General features: G+C 39.6%; 1 protein-coding gene across 1 annotated transcript in view; it reads right to left on the bottom strand.

Moving 5' to 3' along the window:
* cacna1bb (calcium channel, voltage-dependent, N type, alpha 1B subunit, b) overlaps window positions 1-24,410 on the bottom strand; it is a 178,772-nt gene continuing 154,362 nt past the window's right edge. The window contains 11 exon segments of the mRNA XM_044173254.1: window positions 1-4,452; window positions 5,426-5,649; window positions 9,685-9,946; window positions 12,373-12,411; window positions 14,089-14,190; window positions 14,310-14,439; window positions 15,625-15,803; window positions 16,511-16,605; window positions 16,608-16,619; window positions 17,573-17,680; window positions 17,807-17,912. Coding sequence (XP_044029189.1) covers window positions 3,883-4,452; window positions 5,426-5,649; window positions 9,685-9,946; window positions 12,373-12,411; window positions 14,089-14,190; window positions 14,310-14,439; window positions 15,625-15,803; window positions 16,511-16,605; window positions 16,608-16,619; window positions 17,573-17,680; window positions 17,807-17,912 — 1,827 coding nt within the window. The 3' untranslated portion in view covers window positions 1-3,882.

A 24,410-nucleotide genomic window follows, 5' to 3' on the forward strand; every position in this document is an offset into this window, starting at 1 on the left:
TTGCAATTTCATAATCATACCTCTTTATTCAATGACTTATATTCATACAAAATCTATAGGTACAGTCGAAATGACTGGGAGAGACAGTCAAGTAACAGATCAGGCAGCGAAGGATTCAGCCACTCCGGAACATCTTTTCTGAGAAAGAGTCTTGTTTCCACTTTGGTGGTTCTATGATAAAATGTTAATCAGCTCGTTTATTTTCTTTTTTCTTTACCTGAAACAGATACATTGTGTGTTTAGATAATCAGAAAATACAACCAGGAAACAAATTGTACAAATCATGGACTGAATGAAGTCAAACAATGCCTCTTTTTTTTTGCACATGCACATTTTCATTTCAGAACATGCAAACAGGACATGTCCAGAGGGGGCAGCCATAGTAAAACTGTAAGAGGAAAACTTGGCACCCTGTTCATGTTGGGCTCGTTGGAAGTTTGAAAATGAAAGATCTTTTTAGAAAGGTACCGTAGAGTTGAACACAAACCTCTGCTCCAATATGGCAACTTACAGAAACATACAGAAGACAAGCAATCTATTGTGTTACCTTTACAAAGAACAGCGCCATGCCTACAGTTAGACCCTATTGCTTTAAAGTCTAAAATGTCTCCTTTTAGATGATCCATCAAATAGACTGCAAAATATGAGACACTAGGAAGTAAAATTAAAACACAGGGAAATTATCAGACTTGGATCAAATAATATTTGCAAATAATGTACATGTTCATGAACTTGCTTAGAGTCAAGCCAGGGCAATACAAAGAGCACCAAGAGATGTAGACATCTAGAAGTCTGTTATTTTGTTCGAATCTGTATTTTTATTCAAAATACACATAGTGATGGATAATCCTTCTATACATTTGTTTTATTCAGATAGGTCCATAAGCTCAGTGTTAAAAAAAAAATCCCTAACACACAATTTGACAAATCCTTTAATAGAATCCTGGAGCCGCACTAAAATAGATTACCTTGTTCTTTGGCCAATCACCTACCTTTACCTACCTTTCATTGAAATCTAAATGTTGTCTGTCAATCAACTGTATCATGTGTTAAAGGTTAAGCTTAGTGAGATTCTACATTTTTCTTATTTTCAACAAATCCCGTGAAAAAAAACAAAACCAATAATGAATTGATCCTATTAACAAGTATTGTCTGTGTATACAAAGCCTTACATAAAGTAGCTTATTCCTCTGTGCCATAGAGCTCTATTGTTCCTAAGAAACAGTTAAAAACACATCATTGAGCCACACTGTTGCACTGGGTGACATGTGCTTTCTTTACCATGAACACACATTTTGAGTCAATCCCACACACACCGTCCTGCTTCCCATAATTAATCACTGGAGCATCCAATTCCCAGAGAAAATAGTCCCCAACTAATGCACTATTTCCTTCTGTTTGAGTAACGTTTGCTAAAAACTACAGTGCCCAGCTGTTTATTACTGAACATGTTTTAAAAATGAAACTATATATTTGTGATAAGTTTTCAAAGATATTACATCTTCAGTAGGGACCAATGTGCTTGGGGCTGAGTGCCACAGACAGAGTTTATTACCATGAATGTGTCCACTGTAGTTTATTTTGAGTCAATCCCACATACACCTTCTGGTTGTCATAAAAACTCACTATAGCACCACATGAGTATTAATCCACAGCTGAAAATAGTCCCCAACAAATGCACTATTTACTCCTCTTTAAGTAACATTTGCTAAAAACTATGTGTCCAGCTGTTTTACAGAAATTACTGAGTCTTTTTTAGACATAAAACTACATATTTGTGACTCATTTTTAAAAGATTTACGGTTTCAGTAGGCACCAATGGGCTTGGGGCTGAGTGCCACAGACAGGGTAGGGAAATCAGAAAATAATGAAAGACAGACTATCACATGGGATTTGTTGACAATAACAAAACTATAGAATATGGATCAGAAATGGATGAAACTAAGCAAAACATAGCCTCAGATCTGGGGTCTCAAATCTGGCAGCTCAACCAGGTCAGCTCTTAAGGACATGGGTACAGGCTTGGTACTGGTCTTTTAGGCTCCTGTGGAACTATATTAATGACACAAAAATGTTAGTTCAGCCTTCTGTTATAGACAGAATACCTCACACTGAAACCACTCTATTAATTATATTTATCTGGTTTTCTAAGCAAGTTTAAAAACCACAAAAAAATATTTAAAAATACTTGACCCAAGTCTGGAAAGAACACAGTTTTATATTTTGGGCGGTTCTATCTGGGTAGGCGTCATGCAGTCAACTTGCCAACCTCAAAAATGCCCCGTGATTCACATCAGCTTTGATACCATTTGTGCCTCTGTGTGTGTTGTCAGTTAACTGTACATCATATAATACATTTACAATTTACAACTCTTCATACATAAATGTAAAATTTGGTCGCAGTCACACTAAAGCCTGAACCTGGAGATTCCGGAGGGTAAAGCTACAGGGCAGATGAAGTGTCGTCTTGTTGCATAGCCCTACTTTAAGTCAACAGTCAGCAGCAAACAACACAGTTCTTTATTGTACTTGTGAATACACACACAGGTAACCTCACCTACAAACCCTCACACAGTGCTGCTCTCAGACGAAAGATATAAGAAGAAAGGAAACCCATGAAATATGGGTAAATATGGCAGAGATGAGATATATACTGTATGGAGGAGGCAAGTGTTTCTGAATGAGATTTTTTTGTTGATTAGAAAAAAAAATGGCACTTTTCTCCATTCAGAGACCATTTCTACCAACTGACTGGCAGTATATTTGAAAGAGAAAGGCAAATGCGTACCACACACCCTTAAGCAAAAGTACAGACACTATTTTTTGACAAGTTCAAGACCCTGGCATGCACTACATTGCTTACTTTGGATCTGTAATTCCAACTTACCTACCACAAGATTCAGTACAAAAAAATGTGTTGTTTTTTTTTGCATTCTGTCCATTATACCAGATTCAAACTTTGTTCTCTACACTTTTTCTCAGCTGTGTACATACTTACATCCTCTACTGTATATTCAAGTCCATCTGACCAGGCTGCATCTTAATACATTTTGGAAAACGAGGCACTTAGTATTCAGCCACATAACGTCATAAAAGAGATGTCTAGTCCCTATGTGCACTCATGGTACAATGTACATCTGGTACAATTTACAAAAATGTGATCATGAAAACTTGGCTCGTGACGTATTCTAACCCATCCATTTGTTTCATTTTTGTTACATTACTCACTGTGTCCGTTAGGTGTCATGGCAGAAGTTTAAGACCTAAATAAATTTGTTTTCTTAAGATCTGTTCTGGTTCAGAATTCGGTGATAACCACAAAATAATAGCTGATGAAGAAAAAGTCCAAAGAGAGGAACATAATTTGGTGGTAGCATCACTATGATCAAGTAGAAACTCTTCTCTCACCTACATGGCAAACATAAAGAAATGAAACATACAAAAATAAAAACAGTGTTGTGAGCAGCCATATTAATGCCAGGAATGAGGCATTCAGATCAGTCTGAAACACAGTTCATAGTTTCACTCAAAGAATAAGGGGATTTTGGCTTTTGTCTTCTGCTCCAACACTGATTTTACAGGCCAAGGCAAAATACTTAAGGGTCTTCACATGTGCTATAGTTTCAGTGCAAGTAAAGGGGGGTAGTAAAAGTCACCAGTATCTTTTTTCCTTAAAGAGTTTGTTGTATAAAAAAGGAGAGTAACACTACAAAGCTGGAATGATTTCTGATCCCCTTTTACAGCACTTCCCACTGGCTTTTTCCTCAATATCTTTCCTTCTGTATAAATCTGCCGGCTTCCTGTCAGCTCATTGGCCTTGACGTGCTTGCTGTACAACATTGATAAACTGCCCCATCCTCAGCTATACAGTTTTCTGCCATGTTAGCACCAGTCCTCTTCCTCCCTCTCCCTGAAACTTCCTGTTCCTCGGCTCCCAGGCCCAGACGCAGAGTTGACCCCGAGGGTGAAGTGGTACCCATTAGGCACCACCCCCGCCCGGCCCTGCATGGTGGGCGCTGTGACGGGCACAGCAGCAGTTCCGTGTGAAGCTGAGGCTGTGGTGGAGGCAGCGATTCTGGCAGAGCGTCCCCCTCCGTGGCTGCTCACAGTGTCCTGGAAGTCCTCTGCCTCTTCAAGGAGGGCCTGTTGAGAAGTGACCTGCGGCTGCCGGTTTAAATTAGGGTCCGAACCGATGCGGGTGACCGGTATCAGGGACTCGTCGTGGCCCCCGAATAAGCGATCATGCTCTGAAAGGCCACGGCTAAAGCGAGTCTGGTGCCCCATCGTAGCAGTGCTGGCACCGGGTGGGAGAGGCGAGGAGTTGGTGGTCTTGTAGGCCACGGCAGGACGAGGGGTGAGGGGCGTCTGTGGGAGCTGCCTGCGACCACGGCCCGGAGTGCTCGAGCCAGAGGGGAGCGTTACAAGGCCGGCTCTAACCACACTGCTACCATGCTGAGGAAACAAATGGTATATAAATGATATAACAAAATGATACAAAATCACCTCTATTAATACTTTGTTTGAGCTTTTTAGGAGAATTTTAGAGCACTTAGATCACAATATTGTGTTTGCATCCCTGAAAGGCATTTCTTCACATACAGCGAGTCTGTAAGTAGGAGAGGAACATTTTTAGTTGTGTTGGACACACTGGAGATTAAAGAGCAACTTAACCTGAAAATCTGACCTCCAATAGTTTAACTCCTCACCTTACTGCAGTGATGTCAAAGTGTACTCCTGGTGGAGTCAGTACACCGTGACATCACTGCTGTGTCAGAGGTGAAACAGGCTTGAAACTTTCACTCAGAGAGGGCAGTGTTAAGCCTGGTCTTTAAATTTCCAAATTGTAGCTTTTATTTGAACGGTCTAGTGTAATAATTGTAGCTGTTTTGATATATAATCTCCTCAATTTTACAGTTTGGTTTGGTTTTATTCTGACATAAAACAATATATAGATAACATATTGCACTCGCAAGATATTCTAATTCAAGAACACAGATTCAATAGAATATGGGAAATGTACTGTATATGTAAAGACAAACTATAAAGTAAAAAAAAAACTATAAATAAAGTAACATAAAACACAAACAAATTGTTATGCATATCATGAGATCTTACCACTATCTGGCTATAAAATCTTCTTAATTTCCATTTAGAATCATTGTTCTGCTTGTCCTAAAATTGGAAGCACTGAATAAAAAGGGCAACAATTCCTATGCTGTTCACCCAGTATGGATGTGAACACCCTACAATTAAAGCTGAAAGCCAGCACTTAAACCTCATAGTCACTATTTTCATTTCAAAGCCAATGTGCTGGAGTACAGAGCCCAAACAACGAAACGTGTCACTGTCCAAATACTTACGGACTGCAGGGTGTGCAGGACGAGCTAGCTGGTAATCGCTTAGTCACACATGGCAGGGAACTAACCTGTTTGAGCAAACCAGTGTCCTGTCCCTCTGCGGGAGACGTGGATCGACTGGGACCGGCAGACTTGGTGTGACACTGCTCCCTGCTGCCGTAACGCTCACAGGAGTAGTAGCGCTGCTTCTCTCCTGCTGAGGAGTGGTGCCTCCTCTCATGAGGCCGGCTGCGGTCCCGCTCCCTCGCTCGCTCTCTGGACAAACCTTCAGCTGAAGGGTCGGTGAACGAACCTGGAGGATGGTACCATCAAATGAAATGAGAAAGAGCAGGTAGAAAATACAGTGTACGTTTAGCTGTCATTCTTATCTCATCATCTCTTTTGAATGTATTTGTCGAGTTTGTAAAATGCAACTGCCTTACAGTAACATTAACACAAATCAAAGGAGTCATCTATTAGTGGAGGCACCACATATTAACTATCTATTCTACAACATAGTTTAAGATTCAAGATACCCTGTGGAGTTTTTGACCAGTAGTAGCCCTATCGAGCAATGTTTTACGAGTGGGTCCCCATTTTGTTCACGTACGCACATGAGGATGCTGTTGACACAATACACATTCCTGATGCCAGTTTCACACTATTGCATTGATTGACAGTTGGTGGCAGTAACAAAGTAAGTAAGTAACAAAGAGTTGTAGCAATGTGCTGTATATTTTGTTTTCAACTATTCGTCTCAGTGTCCTACCACTGGGGTATGCCAGAGTCCGAAGTTTACACATAAGGGCTTCCAGTGAAAATCAACTATGACTGTAGAAAAACTTTATTTATTATTCCTTAGTCAAAAACTGTGTTGTCAGTTTATAGTTTTAGTATGCAAAACCAATAATACACTCCATCAATCTAAACTTAACAATGAAAAATGCCCAGATAAGAATGTCTTCATAAGGATAAAGAGTAAGTATCTAGACTAGTTTGGACTAACATTCTCCAAACATGTTAGTTGGGCCCACACCCTAAGTTCAAAGCAACATTTGCCTGCAGTATGAATGCAAACAAAGTCAAAGGAAATATATAAACAAATCAAAACAGTGGTAGAGTTACTCTGGGCTCTGCAAAATTTAGTAAAAGACACATCTTCTGAAGTTAAAACTGTTCCAACTTCAGTGAAAACTTGTGGTCCATTGACTGTTCCCCATTTTTAATTGCTTTAGCGTTGTGTTAAACTTGCCCCCAAGTGTATTGTGTATTGTGTGTTATCCTGGGTATGGAGCAGCTGCATATACAGTAATGGCCCTTACAAGGATGAATAAAGTCGGAATGATTTGAGTGGAATTGAAACGATGAGGGCGGAGACCCCACTCCTGAGGTCAAAGTGAAGCAAAAATATCTCAGCCAATTGATTTACTGTAGGTGATAATTTGGGATAATTCTTTTAGTTCCATGATACATATCATCAGGTTTTTGTACTGCGAAATATAATTCCAAGTTATTTCATGACACCTCTAATTAAAGGCAAATGGCTCATCTATGTGTGTGTGTGTGTGTGTGTTTCTTTCTCGACCTTGGGTGTGTGGCATAAAGCAAAGCACTGTGGTGAAATGAACTTTCTTCAGTGCTGGAATAATTCCAGTTTTCAGATTAAAACTGCGATGACAGAAACACAGAAGCCTATTCATCATTCTGATGTGTCAGACCTGCCTCAAGAATGACAAGCTTTGAGGAGTGAAACGCTCCTTCACTCTCTTGCAGTTTCTCTCACTTTAATAGATGTCGGGAGGGCTGCTGGATGTTCTATTATCTCACCAAGAGGTACCCATAAATCCCTGTGCTGGACCTGTCCACTGTGGCCTTTTATCTCAGCAATAAAGCCCAGCTGCTGCCCTCCAGTGTTAACACAAAAACACCCAGCCACCAGCTCTCAGGCTATAATAGCTCTAGCAGACGACCCCTGATGGCAAACAAAGACTATGACCATGACCCTGCACGCTGGAAAAAATAACCAGAACAAGTATTAAGTTGCATTAATCAGACCCAAAACGTTGCTAACTTTCCATCATGTCTGTGCTTGACTATGGACTCGATGCAGTTCATCATTGTGCTTTGCGTTTCATTACAGGAGATAAATATCGTACTCACCACACAACGGTGGTTATCAACTCGATACGTCAACCCAGGTTTTCCCAATCTAGCCATGAGCACAGTCACATAAAAGGGCCCCATCATTAGGGCACGCGATCTGACTATAATTACATTTCTAATAATAATAATAATAATAAAGTTTATTTGTATAGCACTTATCAAAAGTGTTACAAAGTACTTTACACATAAAACACAACAATAAAATACACAGGGAATAAACAGGCAGGCGTAGGGAATAAAAGAGGAATAAAACTTACTTCCTATTATGTCTGGTTATTTGTATGTTATGCGCTTTTGTCTATCTGCTTATTTTTGTTGTATGTATCGACCCTTTTGTTTTGTCTGGTTATATTTGATTTTCTTTCTCTCTGCTGTACTCAGGTCTCTCTTGCCAAATATCTCTAAATAATGTTTTGATTTCAATGAGATTACCTGATTAAATAAAAGTTATATAAAAAGTGTTTCAAATTATAAGCAGTAATGAAAAGCATGTGCATTTTTTTGTTGATGGGAAAAATATTCAAAAGTGATAGTACAGTCCTTTAAAGCAAGTGAAACAGCTCGTTTCACTTTAAGTGTAAAGTCTGTGGACAGATCAGACACGCCAGCACTTATCGTAGAGCTCAGTCTACATTTTATAAATGTAACTGTTAAGATCGGAGGGAACAAAGGGAGCAACTGATAAAAAAAGAAAAGAATTCCCACAGCAAAGCAGATTTTCCTCTGAGAGCTCACAACGCTCTCTGCTAATCAGATGGAAAGCCTGACATGTAAAATCCCTGGTTGAAGCGCAGCAGAAACCCTTTCACCTACATAACCCGATCATGGAACTTTAATCCTATAAAGAATTTCTGCAGCTACGTTAAGACATCCAAGTGATCTACTAGGAAAGCCTGACATGGACTTCTCCACGAAAGTGATGCCAAGTTTCTATGTGGATATTCTCCTCACTGTATTATATGAATTAATATTGCTGTGTTAAATGAATTAATCTCTCAACAACCTAAAATATGCCCCCTGAATAGACTTTTAAGCTCTACGTGATGACATATTTATAGTAAAATGTTAAACTTTAAACATTTTGTTGGTGTTGTAGGTGAGTCGCCAAGGATGTAACAAAGCATGTGAACTTTTAGCTGAAGAGCGGCCACTGTGGCCACAAGTGGTAGTTACAGGATAACAGCACATTGAATTTCATTTAATTTCTTCAGATTCCCTTGAGTCATTTACTTTAAAGACGTCATCATCAGGCGGCCTGACTGAGATCGAATGGAACGGGACCACAAGGACGAAAGAACAAACAAAACCAAAAAAATCCAATTCAATGTCCAATTACTAGCTAGAGTCAGGAATTTTTTATGTCAAAATGACTGATTCCAGGGTCAAAAAATGACCTTTCCTGTTCAACAAACATGTCTTCTGGTGAGGTACAAGTGTTTTCACTGTTTGTTTTACTTTTGTGATAAAACAACTGAAATGTGACAGTGTACTGAATTGAGTAAGGGTGCATTTAATTGCTTACGGATTCAACTTTTTATTAGTAAGAGGAAGATTGTGTTATTTTTTATTTCATTAGTTATAGTCTCACTATAAGTAAGCTTCTGCAATATTATAGTGCTGCACAGGAAGTGATAGATTTTGTGTTTATTATGAACAGAAAATGTAAGAACAATGTTGTTATCACTCTGTATGAAACTTCTGTCTAGGTGCTACTATTGTGCCGAGTTATCACATAGAGCTTTAAAAGGGGGTAAATGCCTTGTTTCACTAAACTTTATTTGCTTTCCAGAGATCCACACTCACTGAAAGAGGCTGTTGGGAGTTCAGTATCATAATGTGATTATTCATGAATAATCACTGTGTGTTTGGCTGACCATATCTAGCAGTTTGTTAGATACTGAATGCAGCTTTTCCAGCTGTGACATCACACTGAGGGGTAGTTCAAAATGGCGTGTAAAAAGTTGATCCAGGTTCAACTTTTTTGGTTGGTTGACCTTGCATTTTTTTGTCGTCCTCTGTGTCAGCACCCATCTCTTATTGAAATGAAGCACTGCATTTTTTCATGTAATGTTGGGGCTTGTCCAGTGTTATGTTCAATTACCTACAGTATGATGAATAAAAGCCTTTCGGAATCCACTGTATCGCTTCAAAATCTTTACTCATCATATGTTTGTTTTTGTCTCACCAACAGTGCTGGACGGTTGCACTGATGTAGATCTATCCAGGGACTTCTGCTTCTTGTCTTTGTCCTTGTCCCTGCGTCGATGGCAGCGGTGGTGGTGGTGATGGTGGTGGACTCTGTCCTGGCCCTGGACTTGCCCTGGCCTGGCTGATGGCTGGACCAAGCCGGGTCGTTCCAGGTCATACTCCCTCAGCCCAACCTCCCGGTAGCCTTGCTGCGTCAGCGAGGACGCTGAGCGTCTTATAGGACTCAGGTCGACGATCGGCTGAGAGGGAAAGAGTAAACGTGGAGAGGCGTGAGGAGAAAGTAGAGCAGGGGGGCGGCTGTGGTGGTTTTACCCAAACCACTTGTACTGGATCACCAAAATATCCACAACACACAAATGACACAACCAATGGACGGCAACCTTTTGTCTTAAGACCGACGCTCTACCCGTTCTTCTCCAGGCACAGATGTAAGAAAAGTTTGAGAAGAATGAATACAAATCTGTGACAGAACTTGAATACTTACTGTTACAAAACTTACATAATTTGTAAGCTAGCAGGCATCTCTGCTAGTGAACAAAGAAGAAGTGGAGTGTTGACAATGGCCATTTTTTGCTTTTTTCGACATACCACTTCTAACCTTGGAAAGAAGTGTAATCTTTTTGTAAATAGCTAATACTTGCTAATCAGCACATTATGCTTTACTTAAAGGAATACTGCACTGAAAATACATGTTTTAAGTATCAAACAGCACTCACTTGAAAGGCTTGAAAGATGGCTCTGAAAAATGTGTTGCTCTGATTTCAGACCTCATTTTAGGCCTGTGGCAGCCTACTAAATCCTGCACCATGTCTGATTTTAGATGGTTTATATTGACTTTAATAGAAGTAATGCCTTTTCATTTCGAGTCACTTGTATTTTCTGGTAATGTATGTAATATGGCATTGTTTTTCTGCCTTGTTTATGTCATTGTCCCAGCTGTTTTCTGCAAAGAGAGACATAAAACAGCTGTTTGATACTCAAAACATTAAACCTGTAACTGATTGATTTTTGGCCACTTGGGGGCAGCGGAAACAAGTTGTGAACACAATATTATCACCTTTTAAATTGAAATAGCAAACTTGTTAGCAGTTGCTTATTTACACATCCAGCAATCACCGAGCATCATTATCATTAATTTGGAGTCGTGATTCTGGCCACCTGAAGAATGTCAGTCAATTATTCACTCTCTGTTGTTGGTCTCCACCAACTCCTGAGGGAAATATCTGTCTCTTTAGCCGCTAAATGCTCCAATATGTTCACCGGGCAGATAGTGTACTAGGGTTTATTTTTTTAGAGCTTTTTTACTAAAAACAGCTTATGAGAGCAATTATAGTGAACCAAGACAGTGAAGTTGTGGGCCGGACAGCTAAACAATGAGCTGAAACTCACCATATAGCTCAGCAAAGCTGAGAGGAGCTGCAGAGTTGGGTTTCACATTGTTTTCACATTGTCTTTTAATTGATTATAGCGGCTTTAAGTATACAGTGGTGTATTCCTTTAAAATCTTCACCAATCCAATACTTTGACTAATGCTTTGAGGACACTGACACTCACCCCACCTACTTCTTATTTTACTGACCAGTACAGCTATCAGGTAACAAACTGATGTGATAGGGAACTGGAACAGCAGCTAAGTTACCACCCCACCTGCTGGTTACTGCTGAGATTATGTCTTTTAGGTAATAGTTTTTCAGGATTTTAGTTTCCAAATATATCAGTATTTATCTAGAGTATATAGCCTCTAGTGCTAAAAATGTATTTAGTCATGATATCATAAGGATCTTTACCCACGAGATGACAAACGATAGATTAGATAGATTTAGGCTGGTTGTGCTGTTCCTCTTGTTCCTACCCCACAGCCTGGCCTGTAGCTACAGTCAGGAACAACAATATCACAACACTGCGGAAAATATTCATATCATCATATCAGTCATTTTTTTCATTAGTATGCAGTCTTAAAATCTTACTTTTTAAATAAATGCCATGGTAAAGAAATAATTCCAAAAGAGTCTTAAGGTGAGGGTCAGTAAAAGATTCAAGAGGACTTTCGGTTTGGTTTGCTTTTGTTTTCATGTATGAACAATATGATTTTAAGACTGAAAGTAACATCAAATGACCGATAAGGCTGGACGAGTTTTTGTGGTGTAGTTGAAAGAAAATAGTTATTTCAAAGCAAGAAAGCAGCAGTACTGTCCCTGCCTTGTTTCACAATCACACACCGAGTCACAAAAAAACTACACACTAGTACACTACTACGTTAGTACATAACGACACTCACATACACACAACCACATTTTACTAAAGTGTAGTATTGTACTGCTGTAGTTAATGGCTGAAAAGCAGGACAGAGTGCTTGAAATACCCCGGATACACATACAAATACTTTTCTAGGGATGGAATCTGGGTATGTTTTGTGGATAATCTAAATTTGCGTGTTGCATGTAATGTGTCCATCAGCAATTTCATGGAATGACCAGTGTGTACTGTATATGTAGGAGGGTCACTTTGTCCATGATGGTGGGAGGGCATGAACTCTGCACTGAGATGAGAGGAGCACATGGAGGCAAACACAGACATGAGAGAAGAAGAAGAAAAAGAGGGGGAGGACGAGAGGACGAGAGAAGAAGAAGAGAAAGAGAGAGGTGGCACAACAGGTGGTACATACTGCCAGGTGGGTCCCAGGGGCGTGGCGAGGGTGGCTCCGCTATCAGACAGCACACACAAGAGGGGAGGTGGGCAAAACATTAGCAGTGGGCATCAAAATCAGGAGAAAGGGAAGACAGAAGAAGAGAGCAGAGACTCAAGAAGGATAAGTCTGGTGATATTCTATATTTTCTTATTGTCAATAAATTGCATGAAAAGACCAAAACCAACAATGAATTGATCCCACTAACAAACACATCAATGAGCCACACTGTTGCACTGGGTTGACATGTACCTTCATTACCATGAACACACACACTGTAGTTTATTTTGACTCAGTTCCATACACACCGTCCTGCTGCTGTATATACTCATTAGAACACCGAATATGTGTATTAATCCGCAGCTGAAAATAGTCCCAGACAAATGCATTATTTTTTCCTATTCGAGTAACATTTGCTAAAAACTAAAGTGGCCAGCTGTTTTATGAAACACTTAGCCTTTATTAGAAATAAAACTATATATTTGCGAGCAGTTGTTAAAGCGTTACGTCCTCGTTTGGAACAAAGGGGCAGGGTAGGGAAATCGGAAAGTATTGAGAGATGGACACATTGTTGGTTTTGGTCTTTTCATGAGATGTGTTGACAACAGCAAAAAATATAGAATAACTCCAGCCTTATCCTTTAAAAAGAGAAAGAGAGAGTGAGATATCAAAATGCAACATAAACATAAGGAAAGCACATGTTAAGTGTTGTGAGAGCGAGCAGGGTGACAGAGAGAGACGGACAAAAACACAGAGACAGGCAAACAGCGAAGCTAAAATGACAAGATCAGACAGGTGAAACTAAGAAATGATGGACAGAAAAATCATCTTGACATGACATCCATATGCAGCAGAGAAGAGCAGCTACTGTAACTCACAAAATGACTAACAAAGTGAAAAATTTAAACATGGATGACAATAAGTGAAATTACTAAAAAAAAAAAAAGGATTACTGCAGTCACGCAAAACTCAGCTGTTATATTCATTAAAAATATAATTCTAAGCATTAATTATCTTCCCTAAATGACTTTTCCCTTTTAAATATCTAAATATTTGGACTGCAGTGGATATGAACTTATAAACATTTTGGGAAATATGCTTTGTCAGTTTCTTTCTGAGAGTTAGATAAGAAAATCAATATCACTCTCATGTATATGTGTTAAGTATGGAGCTAGAGCCAGGAGATGGTCAGCTTAGCTTAGCATAAAGGCTGAAAGTATGGGGAAGCAGCTAGCTAGGCCAGCTCTCCCCGCTTTTGGGTTTTACACTGGGTGTGTTTCTGATAGTGAAGCTGGTCATGATGAAAGTGTGGTATTATAGAGAAATCATAAAGTAACCAGCAGGTTTTCATAGTCACACTTTCATAGTTTATGTCCCTGGCTAACATGATAGCTTTTCTCCATTTGTATGCAGCAGAAATTCAACAACTTTCTTATTCTATTAATCAACAGATCTATGTTGTCCACTTTGCTGAGTCCATCTCTATCCTGAATTTCCTTCTCTATAAAAAAAAAGAAGTGAAATTGTCAGACTGCCGCGGTCCGGGTCAGCAGGTATCCACAGTGTCTGGATTTTCCAAACCTGATATCATCACAAGAATGCAGGTCAAACAAAACAACTGTGAATGAGCCAAAGCGATCTTTTCTGTGAGCAGTAAAACAAGAGGCATGGCATCATGAGCACTGTAGAGCTTACGTAGTACTCAGCATTGAGTCGGGGCAGCGAAGCCGCTCTGCAGTGGCCTTCCAGGCTTGGATATCCCTCTGTGTCTGAAATGTTCTCCACCTGCTTCAATTCCTGAAAGAAAAAGAAGAAGAAGTAGCATGTATGAAGGCAACACAGATGACGTAGACTTCACAGAAAGTTAGAATGTAAAATAACATTTAGATGATGGAGTTTTCTTGGTGTCGTTGTACCTGAGGTCTGGTGGAATATGGCACATCCTCTGACTGGCCTCTCTGTAGTTTCCTTCGGCCTTTGGGCCTCTGTGCTGCCTGAGAAACGTCTCCGGACTGGGAATGTTTTATGGCACTCCTCTGGTTTAGTCTGTATACAGACACACAAGAGCTCTGACTGTAATATTGGCAGCTAATCAGTGTTGTAGGATAAGATATAAACTGAGGAAAGACCGTTTTTTTGAATAACCAAGGTATGTTTGCACAACATTTTAGTGTTTTTCCTTATAAAACCATCTGTTTTTTAGAGCTGCAACGATTAGTCAATTACTTGATTAGTCAATCGACTGAAAATTAATCAGCAACTATTTTAATAATTAATTAATCCTTTATGTGATTTTCTAAGCAAAAATACCAAACATTTTATGGTTCCAAATTGCCAAATGTGAGAATTTTCAGCTTACATTACAGTAAACTGAATATCTTTGGGTTTTGGACTGCTGGTCAGACAAAACAATTTTGATTGTGACACTTTGGGCTCTAGGAAATTGTGATGGGCATTTTTCACTGTTTTCTGATGTTTTAAAGACCAAACAATTGATTAATTGAGGAAATAATTGGCTGATCAATTGATAATGAAAGTAATCGTGAACTGCAGCCCTAGTGTTTTTGCAAATTTAATTTTTTTCTACTTTCTGGGCAGCAATCGGTATCCATTCATGTCTGTGCAGTATGCAAGTCAATTCGAACACTAGCAGAGCAGCAACAGCAGCAGCGTCAGAGCTGTCTACACAGGATGAATTCAGGCACAGTACTGAGTGTAGGTCGCCTACATTTTGATTGCAACCAATATACAATCACTGTACTTACGTCTAAAACGGAAGAAAAAATACTACTACTACCAGTGTGCTACTAGTGGTCAAAAACTCTACAGGGTACCTTAAAGTGCAGATGGATTTGAAAAGTCTTCACTGTTTTCACAACAATAATGTAACATTTACTGTGATGCATTATACTAATCAACTGCCGATTGCTTTTAAGACTATACAGAAATGAATGGAAATTGTACATGATTTGTAGTAAACTGGCTAAAACATGTAAAATCAGTGTTATTTGTTCTTTAAGAATTTTTTTTGGCTTGTTTTAGATACAATACAATGCGGTAAAGTTGAAATGCAACGCTGTTCCTGCTTAGATAAATGGACTCCTTCAATCCAGATTGTTAATGTGGTTGGTGTTTTCTTCTGGAAAGAAAAGGAATTTTCCTAAGGATGTATCTAGGTTAAATTTGTATAAATCATTATTACTATATTTGACAGAGAAGACAGTCACTTACATTGTGTCCCTGTTAACTGAGGTGGTGATGGCGGTGGTGGTGGTAGTGGGCAGTGCCTCTGGCTTTGCCTGTGGCTCAGGGTAGGGTGGGAGGGGCTGTTTGGGGCTGGACATCGGCGGTTCTACTTCCAGTATGTGAGTGAGGGGCAGCACAGGACGGAACAACGCCCCCAGCTTACTCTGCAGGACAGATCCATAGCAAAAGTGTCATTAAATGGAGTCAATACATTGACACTGACATTTTGATTCAGGTAGCATCATAAAGAAGTGTATACACACTGAAAGAGCACCAGTTTATATCATTTTTTTATTTACTCTCATATTCAGCCTTCACGACTTATTTAGCTAAGTTTCCGTTTTTTTTATCATCTTGAAATAAGTGTCTTGAAATTCATGTTGCTATTAATTAATATATAAAGTGAAATGTTCTCAACTCATTGGCAGATTTATTTGAAATGTTCTTTATGTGTTGTGAGATACACATTGTTCTGACTACCACAGGGTAAAAAAAAATCCCATACTGGAAACAATGTAAATATTCTCTAATTTATTAAAAATTTGCTGGTTTAAAGAAAATTCTGATAAAAAATGGGTAAATAAAAATGACTTCATGATTTCAGAAAACCAAGAAAATCTGGCCACAACAAAGCTTCAGTTTGATATAATGAATAAAACTTAGGTTAATGATGCTAAAAACCGGACTATTTGTCTTTTAATTCAGCTCAGTTAATTTTTTTTAAAAACAAGACTAAAAAGAATAAGCTGAAAACTTTGAAATTAGAAACCTGATGCATGTGTCCCTGAAATATCAAAATATCATGGGGTTATGTTAGTCTTGTTTAGTCAGCACTAGAAAATCATTTTATACGCAAAATGACATGCTGTACCTGAGGCCCCCCTGAAGAATGCTGCTGCTGGAGTCTCTTGGCACGATTCTGCTTATAGTAGTCAAAGATCATTAGAGCTGCATAGACTTTCCCACAGTCAGCTCATTGTCTAGAGGAGAGAGCAGAGTGAGAGACAGTTCCTCCATGTGGGCAGTAGATGGCACCAGATGAGCAACAAAGCACAACTCAGAGAGGGGGGGCATGTACGGTATGTGCCTGGTCAGTGTGGGTGTGAACTGAGCTGCACTGTCATGTTTACTAGAAAAACAGTGTGCAAAGGACCACGCTGTAAACAATCTACACCTTTTTAAGTCATCTGTGCGTTGTCTAACGCTGCTTGTCTATTGCTGAACCATCAAAGTGTTGTTTTCAACTTGTTTATGTGTGTGTGTCCGTATGTTAAAAGAAACCAGAATAATGCATATCAGTGCACTAATATCAAGAAAACAGACACTACTCTAGAATCTTCTCTAGAATCTCGAAAATTTGTGAAAAATGTTGATTTGTATTGTGTTTTGAGAAGCTAAAAGCTTTAGGGCTCGAAAGCAGACGCACATGACAGAAAAATCTCCATCTTACCAAGCAAATTTGTCTCTATTGTTGTGTCCCAAAAAACTGCCAGTGTTGTATGATCATTTCAGCTCCTTTCCAATAAAAATTAATTGTTTCAAGAAATATCTATAAATGACTGTTAGTATCTTAAAAGAAGACAGAATGAGACAGATCGATGAACTAGAATCAAGAAAAAGTGAAACTTGAATTTAGCAAATTCTTGAAACATATTACTTTGGACTGGAAACAGGCTACAATTATCTCACCACAGTACAGCTTTTATTATATGTTTGTTTTTTTGGGAAAAATAAGACTTTTAGGACTCACTAACAGACAAAAATGACTAGATAGGAGGGAGATGTTTGCAGTGCACAGCCATACAAAGAAGAAAGAAGAAATGAAAAAGAACATTTTAAAAAGATGAAACTCGAAAAACAAACAGGTCAAGTGACAAGCAAACAACTGGGTTTCAGAAGAGCCCAGTAAATCCCAAACAGAACTGTGGCTCACATTTATGTGGCGTCACCAGCAGGTCGACAGTCTTCTGCGACAGGTTGGGCCAGACTCGGTTTAACTCCCTCTTCAGGTCAGCATCGCACAAACGCTGCGCCAGGACCCCTGGGGACGCACCCACAAACATGTCACATCAAATCTGCACCAGAGCGATCACCGCCATTCACATTAACGTCACAGCCGTCAGTCCGGCCGCAAGGGATTCTGGATTTTGGAGTTTTAGTCTCTCACCAGATGCCAGTTTGATCTCCAGGGCTGTGCGAATCAGGGCCATCAGTGTGGAGGTGAATTGCACCGTGTTGTCATCTGCAATGGGCATGTTCATCTTCACCAATCGCTGGGAGGGATGGAAGCAAAGAGGAGGAGCCATGAACCAGGAACAAACAATCAACGCTCAGGGAAAGGAGACTGGATTAAAGATGTAACTACAAGTCTAATTAAGAGATAGTTGTTTCAGACTTTAGCTTTGTATAATAATAATAATAATGAATATGTTTTTGTATTGTTTCAGTCAAGCATACAAAGGAACTTTACCATTAATGTAAAATAACTGGTGAAGAACCTCCAGAGTTACATGTTAGGGCTGCAACTAATGATTATTTTCATTGATGATTAATCTGTCGAATATTTTTCTGATTACCCTATTAATCGTTTAGTCTATTACTTATCAGAAAATAGTGAAAGATGCCCATCACAATATCCCAAAGTACAATTTTCAAGTGTCTAGTTTTGTCCAGAAAGTCCCAAACCCAAAGCTATTTAATTTACAATATTAACATATGTGAAATATAGAGAAAAACATCAAATCCTCACATTTCAGAAGCTGGAACCAGCAAATGTTTGGCATTTGTTAAATGCATCATTCATTTAGGAATAATGTTGTCAATTAATTTTCTGTCAAACTGTTACTCGATGAGTCAATTAATCCTTTCAGTCCATGCAAAGGCCTCAGCCTGCGTGCCCGGCATACACACTAAACAGACGAATGCAGGGAGCTCTGTGCTGTTTATGGCTGCTGCTGTTGCTATGAGACTATTGCAAATCCATTGGAAGCGTAGCACACTTCTGCTAAAAGCTTAGGAATGATTAACTAGTGATGCTTAGCACTGTGAACTCCGTGAACATGCGAAGCTCTCGCTGCTGCTGGCAACATGCAGCAGCACGTCTTCATTCTGAAAAGAATGACTTACAGGTCTGAGAGGTTGCTGGTGGACACACAACTGTGGAATGAGAGTCTGACAGAAAACTAGCCATCAAACTGTTACTGTACTTTTTTTTAGATAGACTTGAAAAAAATGTGAACCTATTATATTCTGTACTGTTTTTCAAGTCAATACTCACATACCATATGTATATTGAAAGAGTTATTGGTTGCTGTAATCATTCCTCCTCTCCATACTGGCCGTAAAGATGTCCCACTTTAGTACGACTACACTGTAAAAGATACAAAATCCACAGTCCTCGCTTGGCGCAAAAATGCATTCTTAATTAAAGCTAATATGAGGCTGTATCAGTCTGAATCTTCAACATGGCATTCGTGTGCAGGTTTATTGTGTCCCAACATGCAAGGAAACACTGAAGTAACTAACTAACTAAGTCAGCAAACTGCTGAAGCCTCATATTAGTTTTAGCTGAACTTTAGAATGCATTTTTGCAAAGAACGAGGACTGTTGCCCCTATTTCCTGAAGTCTAGATCACTTTACGACCAAAGTGGAGTATCAAGTATGGAGAGGAGGAAAAATTACATATGATATGGGCATATAAGAAGGGTATCAAGATTTCTGTTTATAATAAAATTCTGGCAACCCTATATTCTGTCTGTGACTTGAAACAAGAAAGAATATGTTACTGTACTAGAATCGAGAAAAATTAAACCTGATTTGGTTTTAGAATATTAACTAAACATTTGCAGGTTCTAGCTTCGTCAGTGTGAGACTTTGATGCTTTGTTTCTGTTTTAAATTCTAAAATAATTTCTATTAATTAAATATCAAGTTATTAAGTTTTGGACTGTTGGTTGGACAAAACAAGCAATTTAAAAATGTCGCCTTGAGCTCTGTTTGCCTTATTTTCTGACATTTTTTTGACAAAATGATAAATTGATTAATCTAAAAAAAGTCACTGGCAGCCCTACATTGCTGTTTAGTACGAACATCTAGTAGTGATTAGTAACAATTACTAGGCAGCTCAGAGGCTCAATCATTATTAATCAATCAGCATTTCTACAGTAGGTTATGAAACTTAAAATTGATCAGGCATTCGTTTTAAAATTTAGAAACTGATCAGCATAAATCCACGCCATGCAGGGCTTCTGGATCAATGCTGCAGTGAAATGATTCCTACACACATGCATGTTTGAATTAGTACACCACATTCACGGTGAGGCTGGAGGGATGGTAGAGACATGTACTGGATATGGAACTTCTAATTAAAAGAAAAAAAATGAAGAAATGAAAGGTGAAAGCAAAAACCATCAGAAACATTTGTCAAAAAAGGAAAACTGTAGCTGATAGTTCCCATTTTCTTCAAGCAGAGATAAGGAAAAGCAGAAAGAATATTCACTCTGGGAGCATAACAATACAGATGAAGAAGAGATGGAGAGATGAGAGGCAAGGAACAGGAGGAGGAGGGGGAGTAAGTGCCTCAACTGGAAAGCATCTACGCATGGAAAGTCTTGCATCTTTTTTGCATCAGACAAATAAAGAAACACATAGTCAAAAAGCACATATACAGAGGACACATGCTTGCAGACAAAGACTTAACATGCACACACTCAGGTAAACACAGTGAATTTAGAGGAAGGAGAAGAAAGGATGCAAATCCCTTGCGAAGGGTGAAAGAAAGATCATTCAAAAGAGAGTGAAGCTTAGCCTGAAGTCGGAGCATAAAACTGGAAACAACAGGGTAACAGGGACAACTGTGACTGTCAGGGGAAGATGTGTTCATTAGGAAGGGAGGTTAACACGGATCATCAAGTGCAAAGTAGTGGGTGGGGAAAAAACACTAGCCTTGCTCTCAATTGCACTGCTGCTCTCTCTGTGTCTTTGTTCATGTCTTTCTCTGTCGATTCACAAAAACAGGAGCTATATTTGGAGATGCGACCACGTCAGACCCAGACATTTTTAACTGGGGCAAGGGCAGGGCTGCTTTAAATGTGATTCATTTCGACAGCTGTGCATGCACTGGAACCACTCACATTAAGTCTGCATGCTAAGAGGTAAGCAGCTCCCACAGGGACTACCTGAGGATTGTTGAGTTGTATACTTGACTCCCACTTCACTAGTGTACAAGTCTTATATATAATCATGGGATAAAAGTGCCAGGTTCTCCTTCATTCAAGTCAGAGAAAGGAGCTGATGAGAATATGAAAGTGTTCTAAATTTAAAAGAATTTATGATGTTCATCATAGTTTAGGGTGTTAGCATGCTAACATGCTAGATAGCACAAACTACACTGGAGGCTGAGAACATCAGCTCTACGCTAACAGTGGTAGTTCGGCAAATATTTGGTCATAAACCAAAGTATTGGCCAAAGTCAGATCTTGACCTGATGATAGCGCTATGAAAACTTAAAAGATCAACAAAGTTATTACGGGGGGGGGCATGAATACACCAAATTTCATGGCAATAGTTGTCGAGACATCTCACTCTGAACCAAATATGTCAACCTCATAATGGTGCTAGATGAAAAGTCAGGGGATCACCAAAGTCAGTAGCCTTCATCCTCTGGGGACCATGAATGTCTGCACAAAATGTCATGGCGTTGCCATCCCATAAAGCTATACCTGTAGCACGGCAGAAAATCATTCACGTTATTTTATACCAGTTATCCAGCAGATTGCATCTTCAAAGATATGTTCTTGCTCTCACAGATGTCTACAGTCTGCCCAGAATAATAAAATAATTGTCAGAGGGAAGACCAATGTTTTAAATCCACTTTGCTCCTCTTCTTCGCTGGATGTTTGTTAAGTCCACTGCATGAGCCTATGGCAGGCCAGAGGAGTGCCTGGCACAGAATGTGGAAACATTGGTTTTGCCCCCGGACAAATATTTTATCATTTCAAGCAGACTGTAGACATCTGTGAGATCACAAAAAACATTTGAAGATGCAACCTTGCGCTGGAGAGCAGGTACAAAAATAAAGATTTTTACCCCCAAGGTTTGCATTGGGAACACTATGTGAATAAATGACAGAGTAACGTACACTCCTGAAGTCATAAATAGGGCTAAGTCTCTACAAACTCCAGACAAAAATATTTGTCTCTTTAGCTGCTAGATGTTCCACTTTCTAATCCAGCTAGTCTCTGTCTGTCATTTGCTGCTGGGCAGGTAGCATACAGTGAGTTAATCAGAGCTTGTTTGCTGAAAACAGCTGCTGCTGCTGCTGTAAACAAGGTTGATGAAAGCACTGAGACTGCCGTAAAACCAAAACTATGAGCCAAAAGAGGCTAAAAAGCTCAGAAGAGCTGCAGAGTTAATTCTCTGTGGGTTCAACATAACAATGACATTCACATTATACATGGTCATTTGTTTCAATATTAATATAAATAAATATTTATCACTGCAGCTACCAAACAGACAAACAAAAGGGACCGAAAACATAACGCCTTTGGCCAAATTAATAAATAAGTTGGGATTTTATTTTATTTTCATTGATTTTCTACCAGCAGCTGTTGCTATCATTTTGGTGACCAATACTCTTATTTTCTCACTGAGGTGACTTTGTGGAGATATGTCACATATTATGGTTTTGCTCAGCTCTCTGATCTATTTTTATTCATAAGTGTTACATGGCCCTCCAGTAGATGAACAGAGTGTACAACAAACCCTCACAAAGCAGAACAAGCCCACAAAGCATCACAGATGAACAGAAAGAACAACACAACAGCAGGCCAGAAGATACCAACTGCGACACACTGACAGAAGCCTGAATATGTTTGAGAGGTGGAAGCAGGGAACCAGCAGTGACTGCAGAGGGGAACGGAGGAGGAAGGAGTAATTCTACCTTATAGGCGACTCTGGGGGGACATTTCTTTCCCAAACCTAGCGGAGGGGACATGTCGCGAAGCATCTCGTACATATCGAGGTAACTCATGCGGCCGCTTCCCGGGGGAAAGATGGTAGGAAGCCATGGAAGGAGGAATGAAGATTTCCCAGGTGAGGAGGTGTTGGGATTAAAAGGGGTAGGGGAAGTTACATCATCACAGAAAGTGGCAAAATCCAAAAGAGAGAATGGGAGGGGAAAAAAAGAGGAAAACACAGAAATCCTTGTTAATAAGATTTCCAGGATATCATGATCTGGAATGCCATCCTAGCTGGATTTAATGATTCAGGAATGGATCCCAGAGGAGGGGGGGGACAGGATGGTCCAGAGGATTCCCTGTGCAGAGATGCTGGATGGAGGGATACTGGAAGATATGCATTTGGAAATTAGAGTGCATTTTATGTTAAAGGCTTACTCCACCAAAAATCTATCTTTGGAGTATCAAACATTCACCACCTGTAGGCTTGAAAGGTGGCGCTGGAAAGGTTGTAGCTTGGAATCACAGCACTTACAATGGATTCCAATGACAACCCAGTCTCACAGCATACAAAGTATCAAAACGTGCATAGAAACTTCTAAAACCACTTCTACAACATAATCCCCTTCTCTGCCAATGACCCTTATATTCGCTATGTTCCAACAGATTGCTACATGCAGCAGAGGCGATGGCATGACACGGAAATAATACCTTTAGCTTTGTTGTCGAGAAACTATGAGAATTTTGAACACACTTTGTTAAAAAAAAGAACTCTGTTTCTCTCAATCATCCTATAAAATAATATACAGTTCTTTTAAAAGAGTACTCCACATTGCGCTCTATATAAAATTAATGAACTCACGATGGACAGTTTTAAGAAAAATTAAAAATTTTAATTAAAATCGATGCAGCAGAACCAGATATATTGTCTTTTTTTATTCGACACGTTTTTCTTCCTAGCGCCTACAGTACTCACAATGCAACTCATCTGCCGACAGTTCAGTCGGATATTCGGGTGTGTTATGCTAGTAGTGGCTAATGTAGCCTTGAGCCACTTGCCTTAAGCAGAGATGAAGAGCGGAGGTCTTGTAAGCTCAATTCCCCCAGCATGTTTTCATTTTCAAACTTGTAGTCTTCAGCTCCAACCGATGTTGCCTAAAGTGACATCACTTGAGACTTCACACATCAGATTTCACACGGCTCCCTCTGCAGCCACAAAAGGCTTTATACAACTTTTTTCACATTATGCAGTAGTACTCCCCAAGACCTGGAAACCGACTCTGATGTGTAAAATGTGGAGCTCCCCTTTAATACATCCATGGAAAAAGTCCTGGACAAGTTCTATTATGTCCTTCCATAACTGTTATTCTTTGTTACACAGTTCAGAAAGGACGTTTTTGGAACACATACTGAACATAGGGATCAACAGGGGAGATGTGGAATATGCTGCAGTAGTGGTTTGAGAATTGGGGGAAACAAAAGATGGATTTTCAGTGGAGTATTCCTTTAAGATGCCCTCTGTTTCAGCATGCTAAGATACATTAGCAGCAACCAAAGTGGAAACAAAGCTCACAATGCTCTCTCTTCACTGCCCACTCTTCTTTCACTCCTGTGTTTAGAAGCAGGACAATATTATAGACATTGCATCTGATGCCTTTTGTTTGAGCCTGACTTGCGGCATTGTTTCCTGCACTCGCCATGGTTACCTGCCAGCTGGTTAGTGGGGGATCGATGCGTGTTTGTATGCATGTGTGGTCGGGTCATTCTCTGGAACCGCAGGGAATGAGAACAGACATTCACAGTCCGAAACCATCA

This window comes from Siniperca chuatsi, linkage group LG18, assembly GCF_020085105.1.
Source record: "Siniperca chuatsi isolate FFG_IHB_CAS linkage group LG18, ASM2008510v1, whole genome shotgun sequence".
Lineage (NCBI taxonomy): Eukaryota > Metazoa > Chordata > Actinopteri > Centrarchiformes > Sinipercidae > Siniperca > Siniperca chuatsi.